The sequence below is a fragment of the Salmo trutta genome, chromosome 14, assembly GCF_901001165.1.
Source record: "Salmo trutta chromosome 14, fSalTru1.1, whole genome shotgun sequence".
Taxonomy (NCBI): domain Eukaryota; kingdom Metazoa; phylum Chordata; class Actinopteri; order Salmoniformes; family Salmonidae; genus Salmo; species Salmo trutta.
This window is the reverse complement of record NC_042970.1, coordinates 76,599,034-76,622,243: the sequence shown is the minus strand read 5'-3', so window position 1 is coordinate 76,622,243 and position 23,210 is coordinate 76,599,034. Positions and strand designations below refer to the sequence as shown.

The 23,210-nt window shown below is 44.4% G+C and overlaps 1 protein-coding gene across 1 annotated transcript in view; it reads left to right on the top strand.

The window, feature by feature from the left end:
* The window catches only part of LOC115147878 (voltage-dependent T-type calcium channel subunit alpha-1I-like), a 128,494-nt gene that overhangs the window by 29,903 nt on the left and 75,381 nt on the right, over positions 1–23,210 (top strand). Inside the window, exons 4-8 of the mRNA XM_029690142.1 lie at positions 2,474–2,816; positions 5,181–5,273; positions 19,240–19,445; positions 21,145–21,266; positions 21,593–21,993. Coding sequence (XP_029546002.1) covers positions 2,474–2,816; positions 5,181–5,273; positions 19,240–19,445; positions 21,145–21,266; positions 21,593–21,993 — 1,165 coding nt within the window. The remainder of the gene's footprint in view (positions 1–2,473; positions 2,817–5,180; positions 5,274–19,239; positions 19,446–21,144; positions 21,267–21,592; positions 21,994–23,210) is intronic.

Here is a 23,210-nt window from a genome sequence, read left to right as displayed (position 1 = left end):
CCACCCCATCCTCTCTCCTCCAGCTCTACAGTCATCTCCCTGTCGCTCCACTCCTCTCCCTTCCCCCTATCCCTCTCTCCTCCAGCTCTAAAGTCATCTCCCTGTCGCTCCCCTTCTCTCCCTTCCCCCTATCCCTTCTCTCCTCCAGCTCTACAGTCATCTCCTCTCCCACCCCCCCATCCCTCTCTCCTCCAGCTCTACAGTCATCTCCCTGTCGCTCCCCTTCTCTCCCTTCCCCCCTATCCCTCTCTCCTCCAGCTCTACAGTCATCTCCCTCTCCCACCCCATCCCTCTCTCCTCCAGCTCTACAGTCATCTTCCCTGTCTCTCCCTCCTCTCCCTTCCCCCTATCCCTCTCTCCTCCAGCTCTACAGTCATCTCCCTCTCCCACCCCATCCCTCTCTCCTCCAGCTCTACAGTCATCTCCCTGTCCCTCCCCTCCTCTCCCTTCCCCCTATCCCTCTCTCCTCCAGCTCTACAGTCATCTCCCTGTCGCTCCCCTTCTCTCCCTTCCCCCTATCCCTCTCTCCTCCAGCTCTACAGTCATCTCCCTCTCCCACCCCATCCCTCTCTCCTCCAGCTCTACAGTCATCTCCCTGTCGCTCCCCTTCTCTCCCTTCCCCCCTATCCCTCTCTCCTCCAGCTCTACAGTCATCTCCCTCTCCCCCCCCCATCCCTCTCTCCTCCAGCTCTACAGTCATCTCCCTGTCCCTCCCCTCCTCTCCCTTCCCCCTATCCCTCTCTCCTCCAGCTCTACAGTCATCTCCCTCTCCCACCCCATCCCTCTCTCCTCCAGCTCTACAGTCATCTCCCTGTCCCTCCCCTCCTCTCCCTTCCCCCTATCCCTCTCTCCTCCAGCTCTACAGTCATCTCCCTCTCCCACCCCATCCCTCTCTCCTCCAGCTCTACAGTCATCTCCCTGTCGCTCCCCTTCTCTCCCTTCCCCCCCTATCCCTCTCTCCTCCAGCTCTACAGTCATCTCCCTCTCCCACCCCATCCCTCTCTCCTCCAGCTCTACAGTCATCTCCCTGTCCCTCCCCTCCTCTCCCTTCCCCCTATCCCTCTCTCCTCCAGCTCTACAGTCATCTCCCTCTCCCACCCCATCCCTCTCTCCTCCAGCTCTACAGTCATCTCCCTGTCGCTCCCCTCCTCTCCCTTCCCCCTATCCCTCTCTCCTCCAGCTCTACAGTCATCTCCCTCTCCCACCCCATCCCTCTCTCCTCCAGCTCTACAGTCATCTCCCTGTCCCTCCCCTTCTCTCCCTTCCCCCTATCCCTCTCTCCTCCAGCTCTACAGTCATCTCCCTCTCCCACCCCATCCCTCTCTCCTCCAGCTCTACAGTCATCTCCCTGTCCCTCCCCTCCTCTCCCTTCCCCCTATCCCTCTCTCCTCCAGCTCTACAGTCATCTCCCTCTCCCACCCCATCCCTCTCTCCTCCAGCTCTACAGTCATCTCCCTGTCCCTCCCCTCCTCTCCCTTCCCCCTATCCCTCTCTCCTCCAGCTCTACAGTCATCTCCCTCTCCCACCCCATCCCTCTCTCCTCCAGCTCTACAGTCATCTCCCTGTCCCTCCCCTCCTCTCCCTTCCCCCTATCCCTCTCTCCTCCAGCTCTACAGTCATCTCCCTCTACCACCCCATCCCTCTCTCCTCCAGCTCTACAGTCATCTCCCTGTCGCTCCCCTTCTCTCCCTTCCCCCTATCCCTCTCTCCTCCAGCTCTACAGTCATCTCCCTCTCCCACCCCATCCCTCTCTCCTCCAGCTCTACAGTCATCTCCCTGTCCCTCCCCTCCTCTCCCTTCCCCCTATCCCTCTCTCCTCCAGCTCTACAGTCATCTCCCTGTCCCTCCCCTCCTCTCCCTTCCCCCTATCCCTCTCTCCTCCAGCTCTACAGTCATCTCCCTGTCCTTCCCCTCCTAAGCTTGACTTACAGTACCAGTCAAACATTTGGACACACCTACACCTTCAAGGATTTTTCTTTATTTTTGCTATTTTCTACATTGTAGAATAATAGTGAAGACAACAGAACTAGGAAATAGCACATATGGAATCAAGTAGTAACCAAAAAAGTGTTAAACAAATCACATATGTACCCACATATGCTGAGCACTTGTTGGCTGTTTTTCCTTCACTCTGCGGTCCAGCTCATCCCAAACCATCTCAATTGGGTTGAGGTCGGGTGATTGTGGAGGCCAGGTCATCTGATGCAGCACTACATCACTCTCCTTCTTGGTCAAATAGCCCTTACACAGCCTGGAGGTGTGTTGGGTCATTGTCCTGTTGAAAAACAAATGATAGTCCTACTAAGTGCAAACCAAATAGGATGCCGTTTCGCTGCAGAATGCTGTGGTAGCCATGCTGGTTAAAGTTGCCTTGAATTCTAAATAAATCACAGACAGTGTCACTCCTCCTCTCCATCCCTCTCTCCTCCTCTCTATTCCTCTCTCCTCCTCTCCATCCCTCTCTCCTCCTCAGTTCTAAGGACATCTCCCTGCCTCGCCCATACTACATGGCAGACGAGGATGATGAGCGACCCTTCATCTGCTCTCTCGCCCAGGACAACGGCATCATGGCGTGCACCGACGTCCCGGCCCGCCGAGAACTAGGACGCACCTGCTGCCTGGACAAGGACGATGTGACACACAGACAGGGTTTGGGGCTGAGTCCTGAACCCCTGGTTAACGGGTCAGTGAGCGGGCCTGGACTGTGCATCAACTGGAACCAGTATTACACACGCTGTCACACGGGCCACAGCAACCCACATAAAGGAGCCATCAACTTTGACAATATCGCCTACGCTTGGATCGTCATCTTTCAGGTAGGGCTTTGATTGGGTGGTTTGGACTTTCTTTTCTTCATTTGTATTGGTTGAGCTATGTGAGCTGATGTAGCTAGATATGCACCACAGCGTGTCTCTCTCTACACCTACCTAGCTTTTTCTCTCTCTCTCTCTTTTTCTATTGATGTAAAAATCAAATCGAATCAAATTGTATTTGTCACATGCGCCGAATACAACAGGTTCAAACCTTGCAGTGAAATGCTTACTTAAAAGCCCCTAACCAACAATGCAGTTCTAAAATTTGGTAAAGAAAATGTTTTATAAAAAGTTACAAAATAAAATAACAATAACAAGGCTATTTACAGGGGGTACCGGAACCAAGTCAATGTGCAGGGCTACAGGTTAGTCAATGTAGGTCGGGGAAAGGTGACTAAAATGTGTCATATCGTATGTCATTGCACTGTCCAGGGAGCTGTATTGGTTAAAGTAGAGCCCAGATCAAATCCCTGTACTGGAGGGCTGCAGTGTGCAAGCATTTGTTCCCACCCAGCACTGATATGCATGATTTCACTTTTCTTTAGATCATAGTTAGTCTAATCAGGTGTGTTAGTGCACGTTGGCACTGGGCTGGAACAAACACCTGCACACCGTGCCAGTCCTCTTAGACTAGAGTTGTCCCACCCCTGAAGTATAGGTCAGGCGTATGTCGAGATAGAGTAGAGGTTACCATAGTGATTAGGTCACGACAAGATAGAGTAGAGGTTACCATAGTGATTAGGTCACAACAAGATAGAGTAGAGGTTACCATAGTGATTAGGTCACGACAAGATAGAGAAGGGGTTACCATAGTGATTAGGTCACGACAAGTTAGAGTAGAGGTTACCATAGTGATTAGGTCACGACAAGATAGAGTCGAGGTTACCATAGTGATTAGGTCACGACAAGTTAGAGTAGAGGTTACCATAGTGATTAGGTCACGACAAGATAGAGTAGAGCTTACCATAGTGATTAGGTCACGACAAGATAGAGTAGAGGTTACCATAGTGATTAGGTCACGACAAGATAGAGTAGAGGTTACCATAGTGATTAGGTCACGACAAGATAGAGTAGAGGTTACCATAGTGATTAGGTCATGACAAGATAGAGTAGAGGTTACCATAGTGATTAGGTCACGACAAGATAGAGTAGAGGTTACCATAGTGATTAGGTCACGGCAAGATAGAGTAGAGGTTACCATAGTGATTAGTGCATGACAAGATAGAGTAGAGGTTACCATAGTGATTAGGTCATGTCAAGATAGAGTAGAGGTTACCATAGTGATTAGGTCACAACAAGATAGAGTAGAGGTTACCATAGTGATTAGGTCACAACAAGATAGAGTAGAGGTTACCATAGTGATTAGGTCACGACAAGATATCTACTTGCTGTAATGAAGTAAATAATGTATGCTGGTCTGGAACAACAGCCTGCACGTCTTGTAGTCCTCCAGCAGTAGTGAAGTGAATAATTTATGCTGGTCTGGAACAACAGCCTGCATGCCTTGTAGTCCTCCAGCAGTAGTGAAGTGAATAATTTATGCTGGTCTGGAACAACAGCCTGCACGCCTTGTAGTCCTCCAGCAGTAGTGAAGTGAATAATGTATGCTGGTCTGGAACAACAGCCTGCACGCCTTGTAGTCCTCCAGCAGTAGTGAAGTGAATAATGTATGCTGGTCTGGAACAACAGCCTGCACGCCTTGTAGTCCTCCAGCAGTAGTGAAGTGAATAATGTATGCTGGTCTGGAACAACAGCCTGCATGCCTTGTAGTCCTCCAGCAGTAGTGAAGTGAATAATGTATGCTGGTCTGGAACAACAGCCTGCATGCCTTGTAGTCCTCCAGCAGTAGTGAAGTGAATAATGTATGCTGGTCTGGAACAACAGCCTGCACGCCTTGTAGTCCTCCAGCAGTAGTGAAGTGAATAATGTATGCTGGTCTGGAACAACAGCCTGCACGCCTTGTAGTCCTCCAGCAGTAGTGAAGTGAATAATGTATGCTGGCCTGGAACAACAGCCTGCATGCCTTGTAGTCCTCCAGCAGTAGTGAAGTGTCTGACAGCAGTGATTAGGTGATGGTGAGATATACACTCTGTAATTGGCTTGCTATCTGATTATCTGATTACATTACAGAGAGACAGAGAGCTCTCCTCTATGGGACTTTTAGTGGGGAAATGAATCAGGAAGCGGATGTTATCAGACGATGTTCTCTAGTCTAGGTCAACAGGAGGGTGACTGATCTGGCTGATCTGTAGAAGGACAAACTGAGCTTCGTCTTGGTGAAATGTCTGAGACTTAGAGACGTCTTGGTGAAATGTCCTTGACTTAGAGACGTGTTTTGTGCGTGTGTGTGTGTGTGTCCCTCTCCAGGTGATCACTCTGGAAGGCTGGGTAGAGATCATGTACTATGTCATGGATGCTCACTCCTTCTACAACTTCATCTACTTTATACTGCTCATCATCGTAAGTACACACAAACACACGCAATGCACACACACACACACAATATGCACACACACACACAATGCACACACACACACACACACACACACACACACACACACACACACACACACACACACACACACACACACACACACACACACACACACACACACACACACACACACACACACACACAATGCACGCACACACAATGCACACACACACGCGCAATGCACACACACACGCAATGCACACACACGCACACACACACACACAATGCACACACACACAATGCACACACACACGCGCAATGCACACACACACACGCAATGCACACAAACATACACACACATGCACACAAATGCACACACACACACACACAGGTATGCAGACACGAGTAGGGCTTGCACAATTACCGTATAACTGTGTAACCGACGGTTATGGGCGAAGAGCGTCATGAAAATAAAATAACTGTAAAAACAAAGATGTTGTTTGTGTGGCACAAACAGCTGACTGAAGACGGGACGCCGGGCATTCATGTGTTAAGTCAGTTTCTGTGGTAACATGGACTCTTAGCAACATGATGAAAGTTTGTTGCTACTTGCTGAAACAAGCAAGGTGTTGTTGCAAACAAGTCTTTGGTTGCCTAGGCAACACACCCCTCCCTGCAGCAGCACACCAAGATCACAAGTCAGTCATATTACACACACACAGGCACACACCCAAACACACACACACAGGCATGCTCCCAAACACACACACACACACACAGGCATGCTCCCAAACACACATAGACACACACGGGCATGCTCCCAAACTGTCACAGGCGTCGTATTGAATTGACCAAGGCGCAGCGTGGCTAGTGCTCATTCTTAATTATTTAATGAAATACACTTTACAAAAATAACAAATGACCAACAGTTCCGTCAGGGACAACAACTAAACAGAAAATAACCACCCACAAAACCCAAAGGAAAAACAGGCTGCCTAAGTATAGCCTCCAATCAGAGACAACGAAAGACACCTGCCTCTGATTGGAAACCATACTTGGCCAAACATGGAAAACAAAACATAGAAATAGAAAACTAGAACAAATTCCCCTAGAAACACACAAACCCCAAAACACACAAAACAACCCCCCTGCCACGCCCTGACCATTCTACTATGGCAAAATTACCCTTTTCACTGGTCAGGACGTGACACAAACACACGCACGCACATAGGCATGCTCCCAAACACACACACAGGCACACACCCAAACACACACACAGACACACAGGCACACATCCAAACACACACACACGCAGGCACAGATGCATACACACACACACACACACACATTTCCGTCTAACACATTTACAAATCTCTCTCTCCCTTTCTCCTGTCTCTCTCTCTCTCTCTCCCTTTCTCTCTCTCTCTCTCTCTTTCTATCTCTCTTTCTCTCTCTCTCGTTCCATATCAGAGATGCTAAATGACTAAAATGTAAATGTAGATGATATCGGCACGGTAATAGAAAGGGATTATTATTGGATGCTCAGACCACCTGGGGATTAGGCTCGCATCCAGTCACACACACACACACACACACACACACACACACACACACACACACACACACACACACACACACACACACACACACACACACACACACACACACACTGCCTGTCTGGTGTGGTGTCACGGTTGGAGAATGAAAGGGGGGTGATTCATCTGTAGATTTTGGTCAGTCACACACACACACACACACACACACACACACACACACACACACACACACACACACACACACACACACACACACACAGACACAGACACAGACACAGACACACACACATACGTTCAACTGGACCTCCATACTGGTTTACCGTTTGTCCCCTGGCCACCCGTTGACTCCAAGCTACAAACACCCATCACTCTCTTTCTCTCTCTCTCTCTCTCTCTCTCTCTCTCTCTCGCAGTGCATGCTGGGAGTTTTGGGGAGTTTGAGTGTTTGGTGTGAGGGGCTCCGTCCTAACTAACTTTCTTGATACTTTTCTTGATCTTTTCTTTACATTTTATTTTCTATGGTGGAGGGTTAATGCAATATTTGTATTAGCGGTATCCACATGTTTTTTCAAAGTTAGGGTGGAAGAGGACAGAGTAAGTTTTCTGGGGTTTGCAAGGCGTGGTATGCGCGATGGCTTCTCAGCCTAGCGCGGAGGAGATGCTGTCGATACGGCATGGATTCAGGTGTGTTCCTGAGAATGGAGTTAAGGTGGAGGAGGTTCTGCTCGCGGTCGGCGAACAGGTAGGAGCTGAATTTATACATTCTGCTTCTAGAATGAACAAAGCTGTGGTTGTGTTCATGAAAAGAGCAAATTTGGTTGGTAGGCTAATTGCTTGTGGTTATACACACTAGCCATTGAGCCTTTTTTGGGACTGCTACGCAGGACACTGCAGGGAGTGTGCTGGACAGGCATGGATGTGGTGACAGGCATAGCAGTGTCAGCGTGTACAGATGATGTTTCTGTGATGGTCAGGGATGGGCAGGATATGCAGGCACCAGAGACCAGTCTGAAGGTGTACGAGGGAGCTTCTTCAGCTAAGGTGAACTGGGGCAAGAGCAAAGCTCTGTTATGTGGGGCATGGGGGGATAGGGCCCCTCCTCTGCTTCCAGGGGGTTTGCAGTGGGGTTGTGAAGGGCTTAAAATGTTGGGGGTGTACCTGGGCTCGGAGAGGTGGGTCAGGAAGAACTGGGAGGGGCTGTCACAGGCAGTGGTGTCAAGACTGGCCAGGTGGAGGTGGCTCCTGTCCCAAGTGTCAAATAGAGGGAGGGTGCTGATAATCAACAACCTGGTGGCATCTTCCCTGTGGCATAAACTGGCTGTCCTCAACCCCCCCGCCGGTCTGCTCGCAGAGAGGAGGGGTGGAAAACCCCGGAAGTTGTGGCACAACAAACAGGAATAACGTCTCTTAGGCTGCTGGAGAGATTCCTGGAGGAGGTCAAGGAGGCACTGTCTGAGCCGGTAAGGGGGGTGATTGAGTGGCCAAAGGGGGAGGGACCACCAATGTTTCCGCCACTGCAGGTGACGGCAGAGACCGGGGAGTGGCAAGGGGGTCTGGAGGACTTGTTAGATTTTAACACTCCGAGCCTGGGGGAGTTTGAAGTGGTGGGAGGTAAAGCCCTCTACAACGTCTGCGTTAAGGTTAGGAACATTAGGAGCCTAACAGGAGTGAAGGCACATCAGTGGCAGGGGGTATGTGGGGAGGAGAGTATGGTGGGTTTTAGATGGAGGGGCTCAACAAACCCCCAGTACCAAAGAGGTCAGGGGACCTCCAGTGGAGGGTTCTCAATGGAACCCTGGCCACTAACAGCTGGTTGGCACGGGTTGAACCGGGAGTCGGGCAGGGGAGTCCTTTCTGTGTAATGAAAGAAACTGTGATTCATGTGTTTTCTGTGTGCGCCAGGTTAATGCCATTAATGTTTATGTTGGAATGTCTGTGTGAGAGGTTGGGGGAGGTTTTTACTGTTGGGGTGTTTATAATGAGGTACAGGTATTCGAGCAAGGAGAAGGCCAAATGTGTTTTGTTGAATTTTCTGTTTGCTCAGGCGAAGTTGTCTATTTGGCTAACAAAGAGGAACAGGGTCAAAGGTGGGGGGATAACAGACCCTTTACTATTGTTTAATTGGATTAAACATACCTTAGGGTTGAGTTTGAGTACCATAGAATGATAAAAAGTGTGGAGATGTTTCAGGAGATATGGTGTGTTGAGGGGCTGTCTGTATAGCTGGGGGAGATGTTTCAGGAGATATGGTGTGTTGGGGGGCTGTCTGTATAGCTGGGGAAGATGTTTCAGGAGATATGGTGTGTTGGGGGCTGTCTGTATAGCTGGGGAAGATGTTTCAGGAGATATGGTGTGTTGGGGGCTGTCTGTATAGCTGGGGAAGATGTTTCAGGAGATATGGTGTGTTGGGGGCTGTCTGTATAGCTGGGGAAGATGTTTCAGGAGATATGGTGTGTTGGGGGGCTGTCTGTATAGCTGGGGAAGATGTTTCAGGAGATATGGTGTGTTGGGGGCTGTCTGTATAGCTGGGGAAGATGTTTCAGGAGATATGGTGTGTTGGGGGGCTGTCTGTATAGCTGGGGAAGATGTTTCAGGAGATATGGTGTGTTGGGGGCTGTCTGTATAGCTGGGGAAGATGTTTCAGGAGATATGGTGTGTTGGGAGCTGTCTGTATAGCTGGGGAAGATGTTTCAGGAGATATGGTGTGTTGGGGGCTGTCTGTATAGCTGGGGAAGATGTTTCAGGAGATATGGTGTGTTGGGGGGCTGTCTGTATAGCTGGGGAAGATGTTTCAGGAGATATGGTGTGTTGGGGGGCTGTCTGTATAGCTGGGGAAGATGTTTCAGGAGATATGGTGTGTTGGGGGGCTGTCTGTATAGCTGGGGAAGATGTTTCAGGAGATATGGTGTGTTGGGGGGCTGTCTGTATAGCTGGAGAAGATGTTTCAGGAGATATGGTGTGTTTGGGGGGCTGTCTGTATAGCTGGAGAAGATGTTTCAGGAGATATGGTGTGTTGGGGGGCTGTCTGTATAGCTGGAGAAGATGTTTTGGATATACGGTTGTAGGAGTGGGTACTGTTTTGGGTATTGTGATGTTGGTTTGTGATGTTGGTTTGTATCGTGTGGTAGATGGAAAGGTGAGTATGGTACATGTATGTAGTACAGGGTATATTATGGTGTTTTGTATCGTGTGGTAGATGGAAAGGTGAGTATGGTACATGTATGTAGTACAGGGTATATTATGGTGTTTTGTATCGTGTGGTAGATGGAAAGGTGAGTATGGTACATGTATGCAGTACAGGGTATATTATGGTGTTTTGTATCGTGTGGTAGATGGAAAGGTGAGTATGGTACATGTATGCAGTACAGGGTATATTATGGTGTTTTGTATCATGTGGTAGATGGAAAGGTGAGTATGGTACATGTATGCAGTACATATATTTTGGTGTTTTATTTTTAAGGGGGGGGGGGTTTAAATGAAATGAGAAAGTTTCAGTAAAGAAAGACAAAAAGTCAAAAAGTCTCTCTCTCTCTCTCAACTATGACTGTACACATTTTCCTTTCTCTCTCATAATGTCTCTTTTATTGAAATGGTTTCCTAACATGCAAAGAGAGCCTTAACCCTTCCTTCACTCAACGCATGAGAACCCATACAACGCATGAGAACCCCTACAACGCATGAGAACCCATACAACGCATGAGAACCCATACAACGCATGAGAACCCGTACAACGCATGAGAACCCGGGGATTATTGTGTGATAACTCCTGTCTAAAGGCTGTTCTTAGGGCCGAGGGCCTTACTGCTTTAACAGAACGGTTGCCAACATAAAAAAAAAGGTTTTCATTCAAAACTGTATTTAAATAATTGTATTTGTTTAATTTCATCCTTCCAACCGACAATATAGTTCTGGCAAAAGCTAGTTGTTTGTTATTAGGTTCTGAAGTTGCTAACTAAACAGGCTAGTCGTTTATTATTTTTTTTATAACCCAGTGGTTCATTCTAGTCATTCCACATTGCTACGCTAAACAAATTATTGGCATGGAGCTAGCTAGCTAGCTAGGAGAGGTTCAATGATAACGAGAGACAAGAACATCAATACATATTTATAAAATAAATCATTTAAAAATATGCAAAACGAACATCAATAAATATTGATTTAATAAATCATGTATAATTAGGCAACAACCAGCTAATGGTCAAGCAAATAATATAGTTATGGAGGATAGCTAGGCTAATGTTACTTCTCCAAGTCAATCATATAGTTATGGAGGATAGCTAGGCTAATGTTACTTCTCCAAGTCAATCATATAGTTATGGAGGATAGCTAGGCTAATGTTACTTCTCCAAGTCAATCATATAGTTATGGAGGATAGCTAGGCTAATGTTACTTCTCCAAGTCAATAATATAGTTATGGAGGATAGCTAGGCTAACGTTACTTCTCCAAGTCAATAATATAGTTATGGAGGATAGCTAGGCTAACGTTACCTCTCCAAGTCATTAATATAGTTATGGAGGATAGCAAGGCTAATGTTACTTCTCCAAGTCAATAATATAGTTATGGAGGATAGCTAGGCTAATGTTACTTCTCCAAGTCAATAATATAGTTATGGAGGATAGCTAGGCTAATGTTACTTCTCCAAGTCAATAATATAGTTATGGAGGATAGCTAGGTTAACATTACTTCTCCAAGTCATTAATATAGTTATGGAGGATAGCTAGGCTAACGTTACTTCTCCAAGTCAATAATATAGTTATGGAGGATAGCTAGGCTAACGTTACTTCTCTAAGTCAATAATATAGTTATGGAGGATAGCTAGGCTAATGTTACTTCTCCAAGTCAATAATATAGTTATGGAGGATAGCTAGGTTAACATTACTTCTCCAAGTCATTAATATAGTTATGGAGGATAGCTAGGCTAACGTTACTTCTCCAAGTCAATAATATAGTTATGGAGGATAGCTAGGCTAACGTTACTTCTCCAAGTCAATCATGTAGTTATGGAGGATAGCTAGGCTAACGTTACTTCTCCAAGTCAATCATATAGTTATGGAGGATAGCAAGGCTAACGTTACTTCTCCAAGTCAATAATATAGTTATGGAGGATAGCTAGGCTAACATTACTTCTCCAAGTCATTAATATAGTTATGGAGGATAGCTAGGCTAATGTTACTTCTCCAAGTCAATAATATAGTTATGGAGGATAGCTAGGCTAACGTTACTTCTCCAAGTCATTAATATAGTTATGGAGGATAGCTAGGCTAACGTTACTTCTCCAAGTCAATAATATAGTTATGGAGGATAGCTAGGCTAATGTTACTTCTCCAAGTCAATAATATAGTTATGGAGGATAGCTAGGCTAACGTTACTTCTCCAAGTCAATAATATAGTTATGGAGGATAGCTAGGCTAACGTTACTTCTCCAAGTCAATAATATAGTTATGGAGGATAGCTAGGCTAATGTTACTTCTCCAAGTCAATAATATAGTTATGGAGGATAGCTAGGCTAACGTTACTTCTCCCAGTCAATCATATAGCTATGGAGGATAGCTAGGCTAACGTTACTTCTCCAAGTCAATCATATAGTTATGGGGGATAGCTAGGCTAACATTACTTCTCCAAGTCAATAATATAGTTATGGAGAATAGCTAGGCTAACGTTACTTCTCCAAGTCAATAATATAGTTATGGAGGATAGCTAGGCTAACATTACTTCTCCAAGTCAATCATGTAATTATGGAGGATAGCTAGGCTAACGTTACTTCTCTAAGTCAATAATATAGTTATGGAGAATAGCTAGGCTAACGTTACTTCTCCAAGTCAATCATGTAGTTATGGAGGATAGCTAGGCTAACGTTACTTCTCCAAGTCAATCATATAGTTATGGAGGATAGCAAGGCTAACGTTACTTCTCCAAGTCAATAATATAGTTATGGAGGATAGCTAGGCTAACATTACTTCTCCAAGTCATTAATATAGTTATGGAGGATAGCTAGGCTAATGTTACTTCTCCAAGTCAATAATATAGTTATGGAGGATAGCTAGGCTAACGTTACTTCTCCAAGTCATTAATATAGTTATGGAGGATAGCTAGGCTAACGTTACTTCTCCAAGTCAATAATATAGTTATGGAGGATAGCTAGGCTAATGTTACTTCTCCAAGTCAATAATATAGTTATGGAGGATAGCTAGGCTAACGTTACTTCTCCAAGTCAATAATATAGTTATGGAGGATAGCTAGGCTAACGTTACTTCTCCAAGTCAATAATATAGTTATGGAGGATAGCTAGGCTAATGTTACTTCTCCAAGTCAATAATATAGTTATGGAGGATAGCTAGGCTAACGTTACTTCTCCCAGTCAATCATATAGCTATGGAGGATAGCTAGGCTAACGTTACTTCTCCAAGTCAATCATATAGTTATGGGGGATAGCTAGGCTAACATTACTTCTCCAAGTCAATAATATAGTTATGGAGAATAGCTAGGCTAACGTTACTTCTCCAAGTCAATAATATAGTTATGGAGGATAGCTAGGCTAACATTACTTCTCCAAGTCAATCATGTAATTATGGAGGATAGCTAGGCTAACGTTACTTCTCTAAGTCAATAATATAGTTATGGAGAATAGCTAGGCTAACGTTACTTCTCCAAGTCAATCATGTAGTTATGGAGGATAGCTAGGCTAACGTTACTTCTCCAAGTCAATCATATAGTTATGGAGGATAGCTAGGCTAATGTTACTTCTCCAAGTCAATAATATAGTTATGGAGGATAGCTAGGCTAACATTACTTCTCCAAGTCATTAATATAGTTATGGAGGATAGCTAGGCTAATGTTACTTCTCCAAGTCAATAATATAGTTATGGAGGATAGCTAGGCTAACGTTACTTCTCCAAGTCATTAATATAGTTATGGAGGATAGCTAGGCTAACGTTACTTCTCCAAGTCAATAATATAGTTATGGAGGATAGCTAGGCTAATGTTACTTCTCCAAGTCAATAATATAGTTATGGAGGATAGCTAGGCTAACGTTACTTCTCCAAGTCAATAATATAGTTATGGAGGATAGCTAGGCTAACGTTACTTCTCCAAGTCAATAATATAGTTATGGAGGATAGCTAGGCTAATGTTACTTCTCCAAGTCAATAATATAGTTATGGAGGATAGCTAGGCTAACGTTACTTCTCCCAGTCAATCATATAGCTATGGAGGATAGCTAGGCTAACGTTACTTCTCCAAGTCAATCATATAGTTATGGGGGATAGCTAGGCTAACATTACTTCTCCAAGTCAATAATATAGTTATGGAGAATAGCTAGGCTAACGTTACTTCTCCAAGTCAATAATATAGTTATGGAGGATAGCTAGGCTAACATTACTTCTCCAAGTCAATCATGTAATTATGGAGGATAGCTAGGCTAACGTTACTTCTCTAAGTCAATAATATAGTTATGGAGAATAGCTAGGCTAACGTTACTTCTCCAAGTCAATCATGTAGTTATGGAGGATAGCTAGGCTAACGTTACTTCTCCAAGTCAATCATATAGTTATGGAGGATAGCTAGGCTAACATTACTTCTCCAAGTCAATCATATAGCTATGGAGGATAGCTAGGTTAACGTTACTTCTCCAAGTCAATAATATAGTTATGGAGAATAGCTAGGCTAACGTTACTTCTCCAAGTCAATAATATAATTATGGAGGATAGCTAGGCTAACGTTACTTCTCCAAGTCAATCATGTAGTTATGGAGGATAGCAAGGCTAACGTTACTTCTCCAAGTCAATCATATAGCTATGGAGGATAGCTAGGCTAACTTTACTTCTCCAAGTCAATCATATAGTTATGGAGGATAGCTAGGCCAACGTTACTTCTCCAAGTCAATAATATAGTTATGGAGAATAGCTAGGCTAACGTTACTTCTCCAAGTCAATCATGTAGTTATGGAGGATAGCTAGGCTAACTTTACTTCTCCAAGTCAATCATATAGTTATGGAGGATAGCTAGGCTAACGTTACTTCTCCAAGTCAATCATGTAGTTATGGAGGATAGCAAGGCTAACGTTACTTCTCCAAGTCAATCATATAGCTATGGAGGATAGCTAGGCTAACGTTACTTCTCCAAGTCAATCATATAGTTATGGAGGATAGCTAGGCCAACGTTACTTCTCCAAGTCAATAATATAGTTATGGAGAATAGCTAGGCTAACGTTACTTCTCCAAGTCAATCATGTAGTTATGGAGGATAGCTAGGCTAACTTTACTTCTCCAAGTCAATCATATAGTTATGGAGGATAGCTAGGCTAACATTACTTCTCCAAGTCAATCATATAGCTATGGAGGATAGCTAGGCTAACACACAATCACATCAAGCAGCTGAAATGACAGCAAACTATGGAATTTATGTTTGTTTTACCTATCGTTTCTATTGCCAATTTTTTGAATACATCCATTACAATGATGCTGATAAATGAATTGGCCTGGATCAGAGAAGCTGTCAGTCTCATCATGTGCATGGCACAGTGGAGAAAAAAACTGCAACATGTTGCACAGGTCTGATAGGCACACAGCTGTACTGTACCAAAACAAATGCTTGGCTAGTAGCATGGGGAAATATTGTCTTGATGCTTTTTTTCCCGGGGGAGATTAAGTTTACAAATTGACTGGCTGGGCTGTGGGACAGTAAATGGACATTTCTAAATCTAATGGAACTGCTAACAGGCATTACCCGGAGAATGAGGGATTGTGGTGCTATAACTCCCTGCTACCAACCAATCAGCATCCCGGATCCAAACAACCCATTTTATAATATGGTAAAACAGCATCTGCTAACCCTTCATTCACTTCACTCAACAGTCTTCAGTACAGTAAAGTAGAATTTCGAGATAACTTTCTAGCATGCAACAGTGTACATACTGTATACACGGAGTGTACAAAACATTATGAACACCTGCTCTTTCCATGACATAGACTGACCAGGTGAATCCAGGTGAAAGCTATGATCCCTGATTGATGTCACTTGTTAAATCCACTTCAATCAGTGTAGATGAAGAGGAGGAGACAGGTTAAAGAAGGATTTTTAAGCCTTGAGACAATTGAAACATGGATTGTGTATGTGTGCCATTCAGAGGGTGAATGGACAAGACAAAACAATGTAAGAGCCTTTGAATGGGGTATGGTAGTAGGTGGCAGGCCCACGGTTTGAGTCAAGAACTGCTACATTGCTGGGGTTTTCACTCTCAACAGTTTACATATAAATGGAGGCGTTTTACACATCTCCTGTAAACAACATAAGTACAGCCTGGATGCTCAGCAGATGCTTTTGTCCTATAGGCATCCAATACCTTTTACACTGTTACCCAACATGGCAGTCTTTTCATAGCTTATTATGCAACATGATGCTCTCGCTTTCACACAAAGAAAGGTGTTTAATACATATCGAGTACAAGTAGTTGGAATGATGCTTTCAGGGATGTGAATGACACACATCCTGTACCTTTCCTACAGCCTCTTTACAACACGTCTCAGTCTCAGAGTTAATAAAAGCAGACGCTCTTATCTTCACACTAATCTGTTGCGCAACACGTCTCCGTCTCAATAGGTTATTATGCTGAGGAGATGAGACGCTCTCGTTTTCACACTGAGACAGACAAGTACCCTTCCATTAAGGCTTTGTCTCCACTCCTACACTCCAATGGGGAGAGGAGGGAAATCAGATGAGACAGACTGCAGGAAAAGGTAGAGAGTGAAGGGGGGGGCAAAGAGAGAGGGAGAAAGAGAGGGAAAGAGAGAGGGAGGGGAGTAAATCAGAGTAGATAGATAGCCAGACGGGGGGGGATACAATCACTGAAAGGAACAATCATCAACACAATCATATGGCTGTGAAAATCAGAAACACACACACACACAGTAGGCCTATACAGTACACACCCACCAACATACACACACAGTAGACCTATACAGTACACACCCACCAACATACACACACAGTAGGCCTATACAGTACACACCCACCAACATACACACACAGTCGTACCCAAGGCTTACAGAGCTATTTTTGTGAAGTACCCATGTACTGTGTTTACAATACACACAGCCTCCACTTACACACATACTCTCCACTCCTGTTGTCACCGAAGCTTCTGTATCAATATTTGATCATCTGTTATCCCCTCTCTCTGATCGTTGTGGGGTCCCCCTACTTTCATTTCAGTCCTGAGCATACAGAATTGGCATGGAAACTAACTATTTGAATCCACGGCCCCAGAAAGCTCTGGTTTAGATCAATTGCAACCGTAGAGAGAACAGAGAGGGACTGAGAGAGAGAGAGAGAGAGAGAGAGAGAGAGAGAGAGAGAGAGAGAGAGAGAATAGAGGAAACATAAAGAGAGGGGGTTGGAGAAAGAAAGAGGGAGAGAGAGAGTGAGAAGAGGTGGAGAGAGAAAGCAGAGTATGAGAGAGGTACGAGTGTGAGTGCTTGAACAAGGACCGGTCCAGAGAGCTAAACCAATCATGAAAGGAGAAACAGAGAGGAGAAAATCCTATAGCTTCCCTCCTTAGATCAATACTGATTCAAACCCTGATAACCTCCTAGTCCTATCTGATCCTCCTCTCTTTTTCTCTCTCTCACTCACTCTCTCGCTCTCTCTTTCTCCGCCTCTCTTTCGCTCTTCTCGCTACTTCTCTCTATCTATGTGCTTTTTCTGTCTCTCTGTCCTCTCTCTATGTTCTCTCCCTCTCTCTTTCTCTTCTCTCTACTGTATTTGTTCTCTCTCTCTCTCTATGTTCTCTCTCTCTCCCCTCTCTCTCTCTATTTCTCACTCTATGTTCCCTCCCTCTCTCTCTCTCTCTTCTCTCTGCCCCCCTCTCTCTCTATGTTCTCTCTCTGAACTTTTCCTTCGCTCTCACTCTGTCCTTTCTCCTTCTCTCTCTCTCTCTCTCTCTTCCAACAGAGCATTTCTCTGTGATGTCTCTTTAGGCTTTCTAAGATTAAAAGGTCATCTTTCTCATCTTTTATTTATCCAGGATGGCAACAGATTTTTCTACTTAGTATTTCCTAAGTCGTCCTACTGTGGTCGTCCAACTTGACAAACGTGCTGTTCCCACTTCTTCTAACACATCTATTTAACCTATCTAAAACAATCACACGTCCTGTTCCCACTTCTTCTAACACAGCTATTTAACCTATCTAAAACAATCACACGTCCTGTTCTCACTTCTTCTAACACAACTATTTAACCTATCTAAAACAATCACACATCCTGTTCCCACTTCTTCTAACACAGCTATTTAACCTATCTAAAACAATCACACGTCCTGTTCCCACTTCTTCTAACACAGCTATTTAACTTATCTAAAACAATCACACGTCCTGTTCCCACTTCTTCTAAGACAGCTATTTAACCTATCTAAAACAATCACACGTCCTGTTCCCACTTCTTCTAACACAGCTATTTAACCTATCTAAAACAATCACACGTCCTGTTCCCACTTCTTCTAACACAGCTATTTAACCTATCTAAAACAATCACACGTCCTGTTCTCACTTCTTCTAACACAACTATTTAACCTATCTAAAACAATCACACATCCTGTTCCCACTTCTTCTAACACAGCTATTTAACCTATCTAAAACAATCACACGTCCTGTTCCCACTTCTTCTAACACAGCTATTTAACCTATCTAAAACAATCACACGTCCTGTTCCCACTTCTTCTAACACAGCTATTTAACCTATCTAAAACAATCACACGTCCTGTTCCCACTTCTTCTAACACAGCTATTTAACCTATCTAAAACAATCACACGTGCTGTTCCCACTTCTTCTAACACAGCTATTTAACCTATCTAAAACAATCACACATCCTGTTCCCACTTCTTCTAACACATCTATTTAACCTATCTAAAACAATCACACGTCCTGTTCCCACTTCTTCTAACACAGCTATCTAACCTATCTAAAACAATCACACGTCCTGTTCCCACTTCTTCTAACACAGCTATTTAACCTATCTAAAACAATCACACATCCCTTTTCCCCAGTCTATCATGTACACAGACTCCCTGTATAGTTCAGCCTTCATTTGTCTGTTCTTGGTGTTGGAATTGAAAGTTTATATGGCTTTCAGATGCCTGGTTTAACTGTGTTTTTAAACTTTTTGGTTGTCCACCCCCCCAGATAGATCATTTTGTTATGATCAACCTCTGTTTGGTCACCACTCAGTTCAGAGAGAATAAAGCAGTCCTCACCTACTCTAACTCTGTGTTTCATTATGGTTGTCCCGAACTCTGTGTTTATCTTTGCTCGCCCAACATATTGGTTATTTCTTCATGATCAACCTCTGTCTGTGGTCACTTACTCCTGCTCTAACTCTGTGTATTTTCATGTCTATTCATGAAGGAGTCCCTAACTCTGTGTATATTCCTGTTTGCCCAAAAGATTGGTTCTTTCTTCATGATCAACCTCTGCCTGGTGGTGATCGCCACCCAGTTCAGTGAGACGAAGCAGCGGGAGCACCAGCTGATGCAGGAGCAGAGAGCCCAGGCCCACTCTTCCTCTACTCTAGCCAGCATGACTGAGCCCTCAGCAGGCTGCTATGAGTCCGTCTTCCAGCTGGTCTGCCACGTCCTCCGCAAGGCCCGCAGGTATGGAGTATGGAGGCCCATTCATGCCAAAATACATTTGAATATTTCTATTTCTGTAATTGATTTGATATGATGTAATGTGCTTCTTAACATGAGAATGTCAAGTAGAAATAACTAGAAAATACCCAAATAAAATGTTCATTTTGGAAATAAAACAAACAAAAATAAAACCATTGAACAAAAACACATTGGCCTTCAGCAGGTGCATTGCTTTTCCCTTTAACCCCTGTGCGGCCTCGGACATCCAGCGAAAAATCCTATCGCCATTAGCGTAACAAAATTTAATAAAAAAAAATGTTTCATTTCTTTTTCAAATTATAGCGTTTTATAGATACACCTCTCATGAATCAAACCACGTTGTCCGATTTCAAAAAGGCTTTACAGCAAAAGCAAAACATTAGATTATGTTAGAGGAGTATATCGTAAAAGTAGCCACATAGCCATTTTCCGACCAACCACATGCATCACAAATAACCAAAAAACAGCTAAATGCAGCACTAACCTTTTACAAACTTCATCAGATGACACACCTAGGACATCATGTTACACAATGCATGCATTCTTTTGTTCGATAAAGTTCATATTTATATATAAAAACAGCATTTTACATCGGCACGTAACGTTGACTAACTATTTTCCCTCAAATGCATCCGGTGAAACAGTGCTACAATTTACTAAATTACTATTCGAAAACATTTTAAAAATGTAATATTGTCATTCTAAGATTTATAGATGAATATCTCTTGAAAGCATCTGTAATGCCAGATTTAAAAATAACTTTACTGGGTAATCACACTTTGCGATAAAAGGGGATGTGATACTCAGAACAATAGGCTAGCAATAGCAATAGGCTAGCCATCTTGGAACAATCGCATATCAAATCTAGTCTTGTATACCATTGTCAATAATCCCTTACCTTTGATTATCTTCATCCTTAGGCACTTCCAGGAATCCCAGGTCCACAACAAATGTATTTTCGTTCGAAAAAGTTCATCCTTTATGTTCCATTAGCTTGTTGTTGTTAGCGCGTTCTGAAGGCTGAACCAAAACTCTTTCAACAAAATGCTTTTTTTTCTTATTTAGGTTCGTTCAAACATGTCAAACGTTGTATAACATAAATCTGTAGGGCCTTTTTCAACGAGAGCTCCAATAAGATTCGAGGGGGACGATTGCATTGTGTTTCAAAACGTTTCGAAAGGGGAGGGTAACCAGGGGCACCGGCGTCATAATGGTGATGGCCCTCTCCGTGTGACCACGTTCCACAGCGTGTCATTGTGTCAGTTTTCACAGTAGGAGACTCAAATCACTTTGTAAAGACTGGGGACATCTAGTGGAAGCAATAGGAAGTGCTCAATGAACCATAGCTCACGGTGTGATTAATAGGCAACGTGATGAAGTTGAATTCGCAATTCAGAATTCCACTTCCTGTTTCGATCTGTCTCGGGGTTTTGACTGCCATATGAGTTCTGTTATACTCACAGACACCATTCAAACAGTTTTAGAAACTTTAGGGTGTTTTCTATCCACAAGTATTAATTATATGCATATCCTAGCTTCTGAGTTTGAGTAGGAGGCCATTTAAAATGGGCACGATTTTTTGTCAAAAATCGCTGTAGCGCCCCCTATCCTAGGGGAACGCCAAGAGGTTAATGTTTCAATGTTTCAATTTGTTTTGGCATGAATGTGCCTCTATACACAGGAGGTCCATGGCGCTCTGTAACCGACTGTTGGGGAGGCCCAAGGAGCTGAAAGGAGCAGGGAGAAGCAGAGGAGGAGGAGGAGGAGAGAAGACAAACGTGAATGGAGGAGGAAGAGGAGAAGGTGGGGAGAGGAGAGGGCAGCACAGACAGGGCGAGTGGTGAAGAGGGGGAGAGAGAGAGAGAGAGCGAGAGCGATGGAGGGGGTTAGAGTGGGAGTATGTGATATCGTTGCATCTTTTGGAGGTTTTGACATTCATAGGACACAGACTGGAAACAATAAATGGATTCATTAGAAGATGAATTTGTGATGTCCATCTAATTTTCTAAGGTTATGACATTCAACACCCGAGTACAGAGAGAGAGAGAATTGTTGGACGTCAAATTGAAAATGGCTCCTTTTTTCTTTCCCTTAATTGATCTCCAATGTTCCCATTTGAACCCTTTCAGCGGTCCACTGTCCCCACCACACCAAGCCCGACCACGCCTCCCCAGGAGACTCCATCACACTCACTGTCTCCCCCGCCACCGACGGCTGCCCTCATTGCACCGTCGCCCTGTCAATCAGCGACGGGGCGGGACCTGCCGACAGCCTGGCCAATTTGGAGGTGGAGGAAGGAGCTTTGGAGGAGACGGACGGGGAGGGCAGCAAATGCGGCGCCGGGAAGGAGGAAGTGAAAGACGGGGCTCCCGCTAAGGTTTCTGGGGGATGTAGGCGGGGCTGTGGGGAGCTGTGGGAGGAGACGAGGTTGAAGTTATTGGGGATCGTGGAGAGCAAGTACTTCAATAGAGGAATTATGATCGCTATCCTCATCAATACCATCAGTATGGGCATCGAACACCACAACCAGGTATGGATCTCTTCATCTCTCTCTCTCTCTCTCTCTCTCTCTCTCTCTCTCTCTCTCTCTCTCTCTCTCTCTATCTTTCTCTATCTATCTGTCTGTCTGTCTGGCTGGCTCTCTCTTTCTTTCTCTTTCTATCATTCTCTCTCTCTATATATCTCTCTCTCTCTGTCTATCTTTCTCTATCCATCTGTCTGTCTGTCTGGCTCTCTCTTTCTTTCTCTTTCTATCATTCTCTCTCTCTATATATCTCTCTCTCTCTGTCTATCTTTCTCTATCCATCTGTCTGTCTGTCTGGCTGGCTCTCTCTTTCATTCTTTCTCTCGCGTCTTCATTTGTCTTTGTCGTTTTCTCTATTTCCCTGTCTATTTCTGTCTGCATGTACTCATGTTCACCCCTTTTCTCCCCCATCTCTTCTTTTAGTCTACATACTGTATGTCAACCCCTCTCTCTTTCCTCCTCTCTCCATATCCAGACTCCACATGGTGACCTTTCTTTGACCCCTCTATGAAAAGGTCACAGTGAAATATTAGCCTCCCCTTTATAGTACATCCATAATGCAACAATTATGTACACATCTTTCTCAAGTCTCTCTCTCTCTCCCTCATTCCACATCCCATGTTCTTTCTCTCTCTCTCTCTCCAACTCCAACTCCGTCATCCACCCACTCTGTTCTTCCATCGCGGCAACAAATAAGTGTCTCTCGTCTCAGAGAATGCTAAAGATAGAGCGAGAGGATGATAAAGGAGAGAGAGAGCATGATGAAGGAGACACACACACACACACACACACACACTCCGTCCTCAATGACTTTCAGGCGGGTGATCAGAGGCGTCATCAGTGATGTCATCATAGGACAAATCTGTGTTAGGGATAGTGATTAGGTTTCAATCACAACACAGACGTGTGTGGGTCTGGAGAGAGCCAGGGACAGAGAAAGAGAGAGAGACAGAGAGAGAGAAAAAGAGAGAAACTGTGCCACCACTCCGTGCCCTTTTTGACTGATCGATGCAGGCCTGTCAATCACAGGGAGATTGAACTGCCTGATAACTAGAGAGAGGGAGAGAAGAAAGAAAGAGAGAAGGAGAGGAAAGAAAGAAAGAGGGAGGAAAGAAAGAGAGAGGAAAGAAAGAAAGAGGGAGAGAGAGGAAAGAAAGAGGGAGAGAGGAAAGAAAGAGGGAGAGAGAGGAAAGAGAGAAGAAGATGAAAGAAAGACAAAGGAA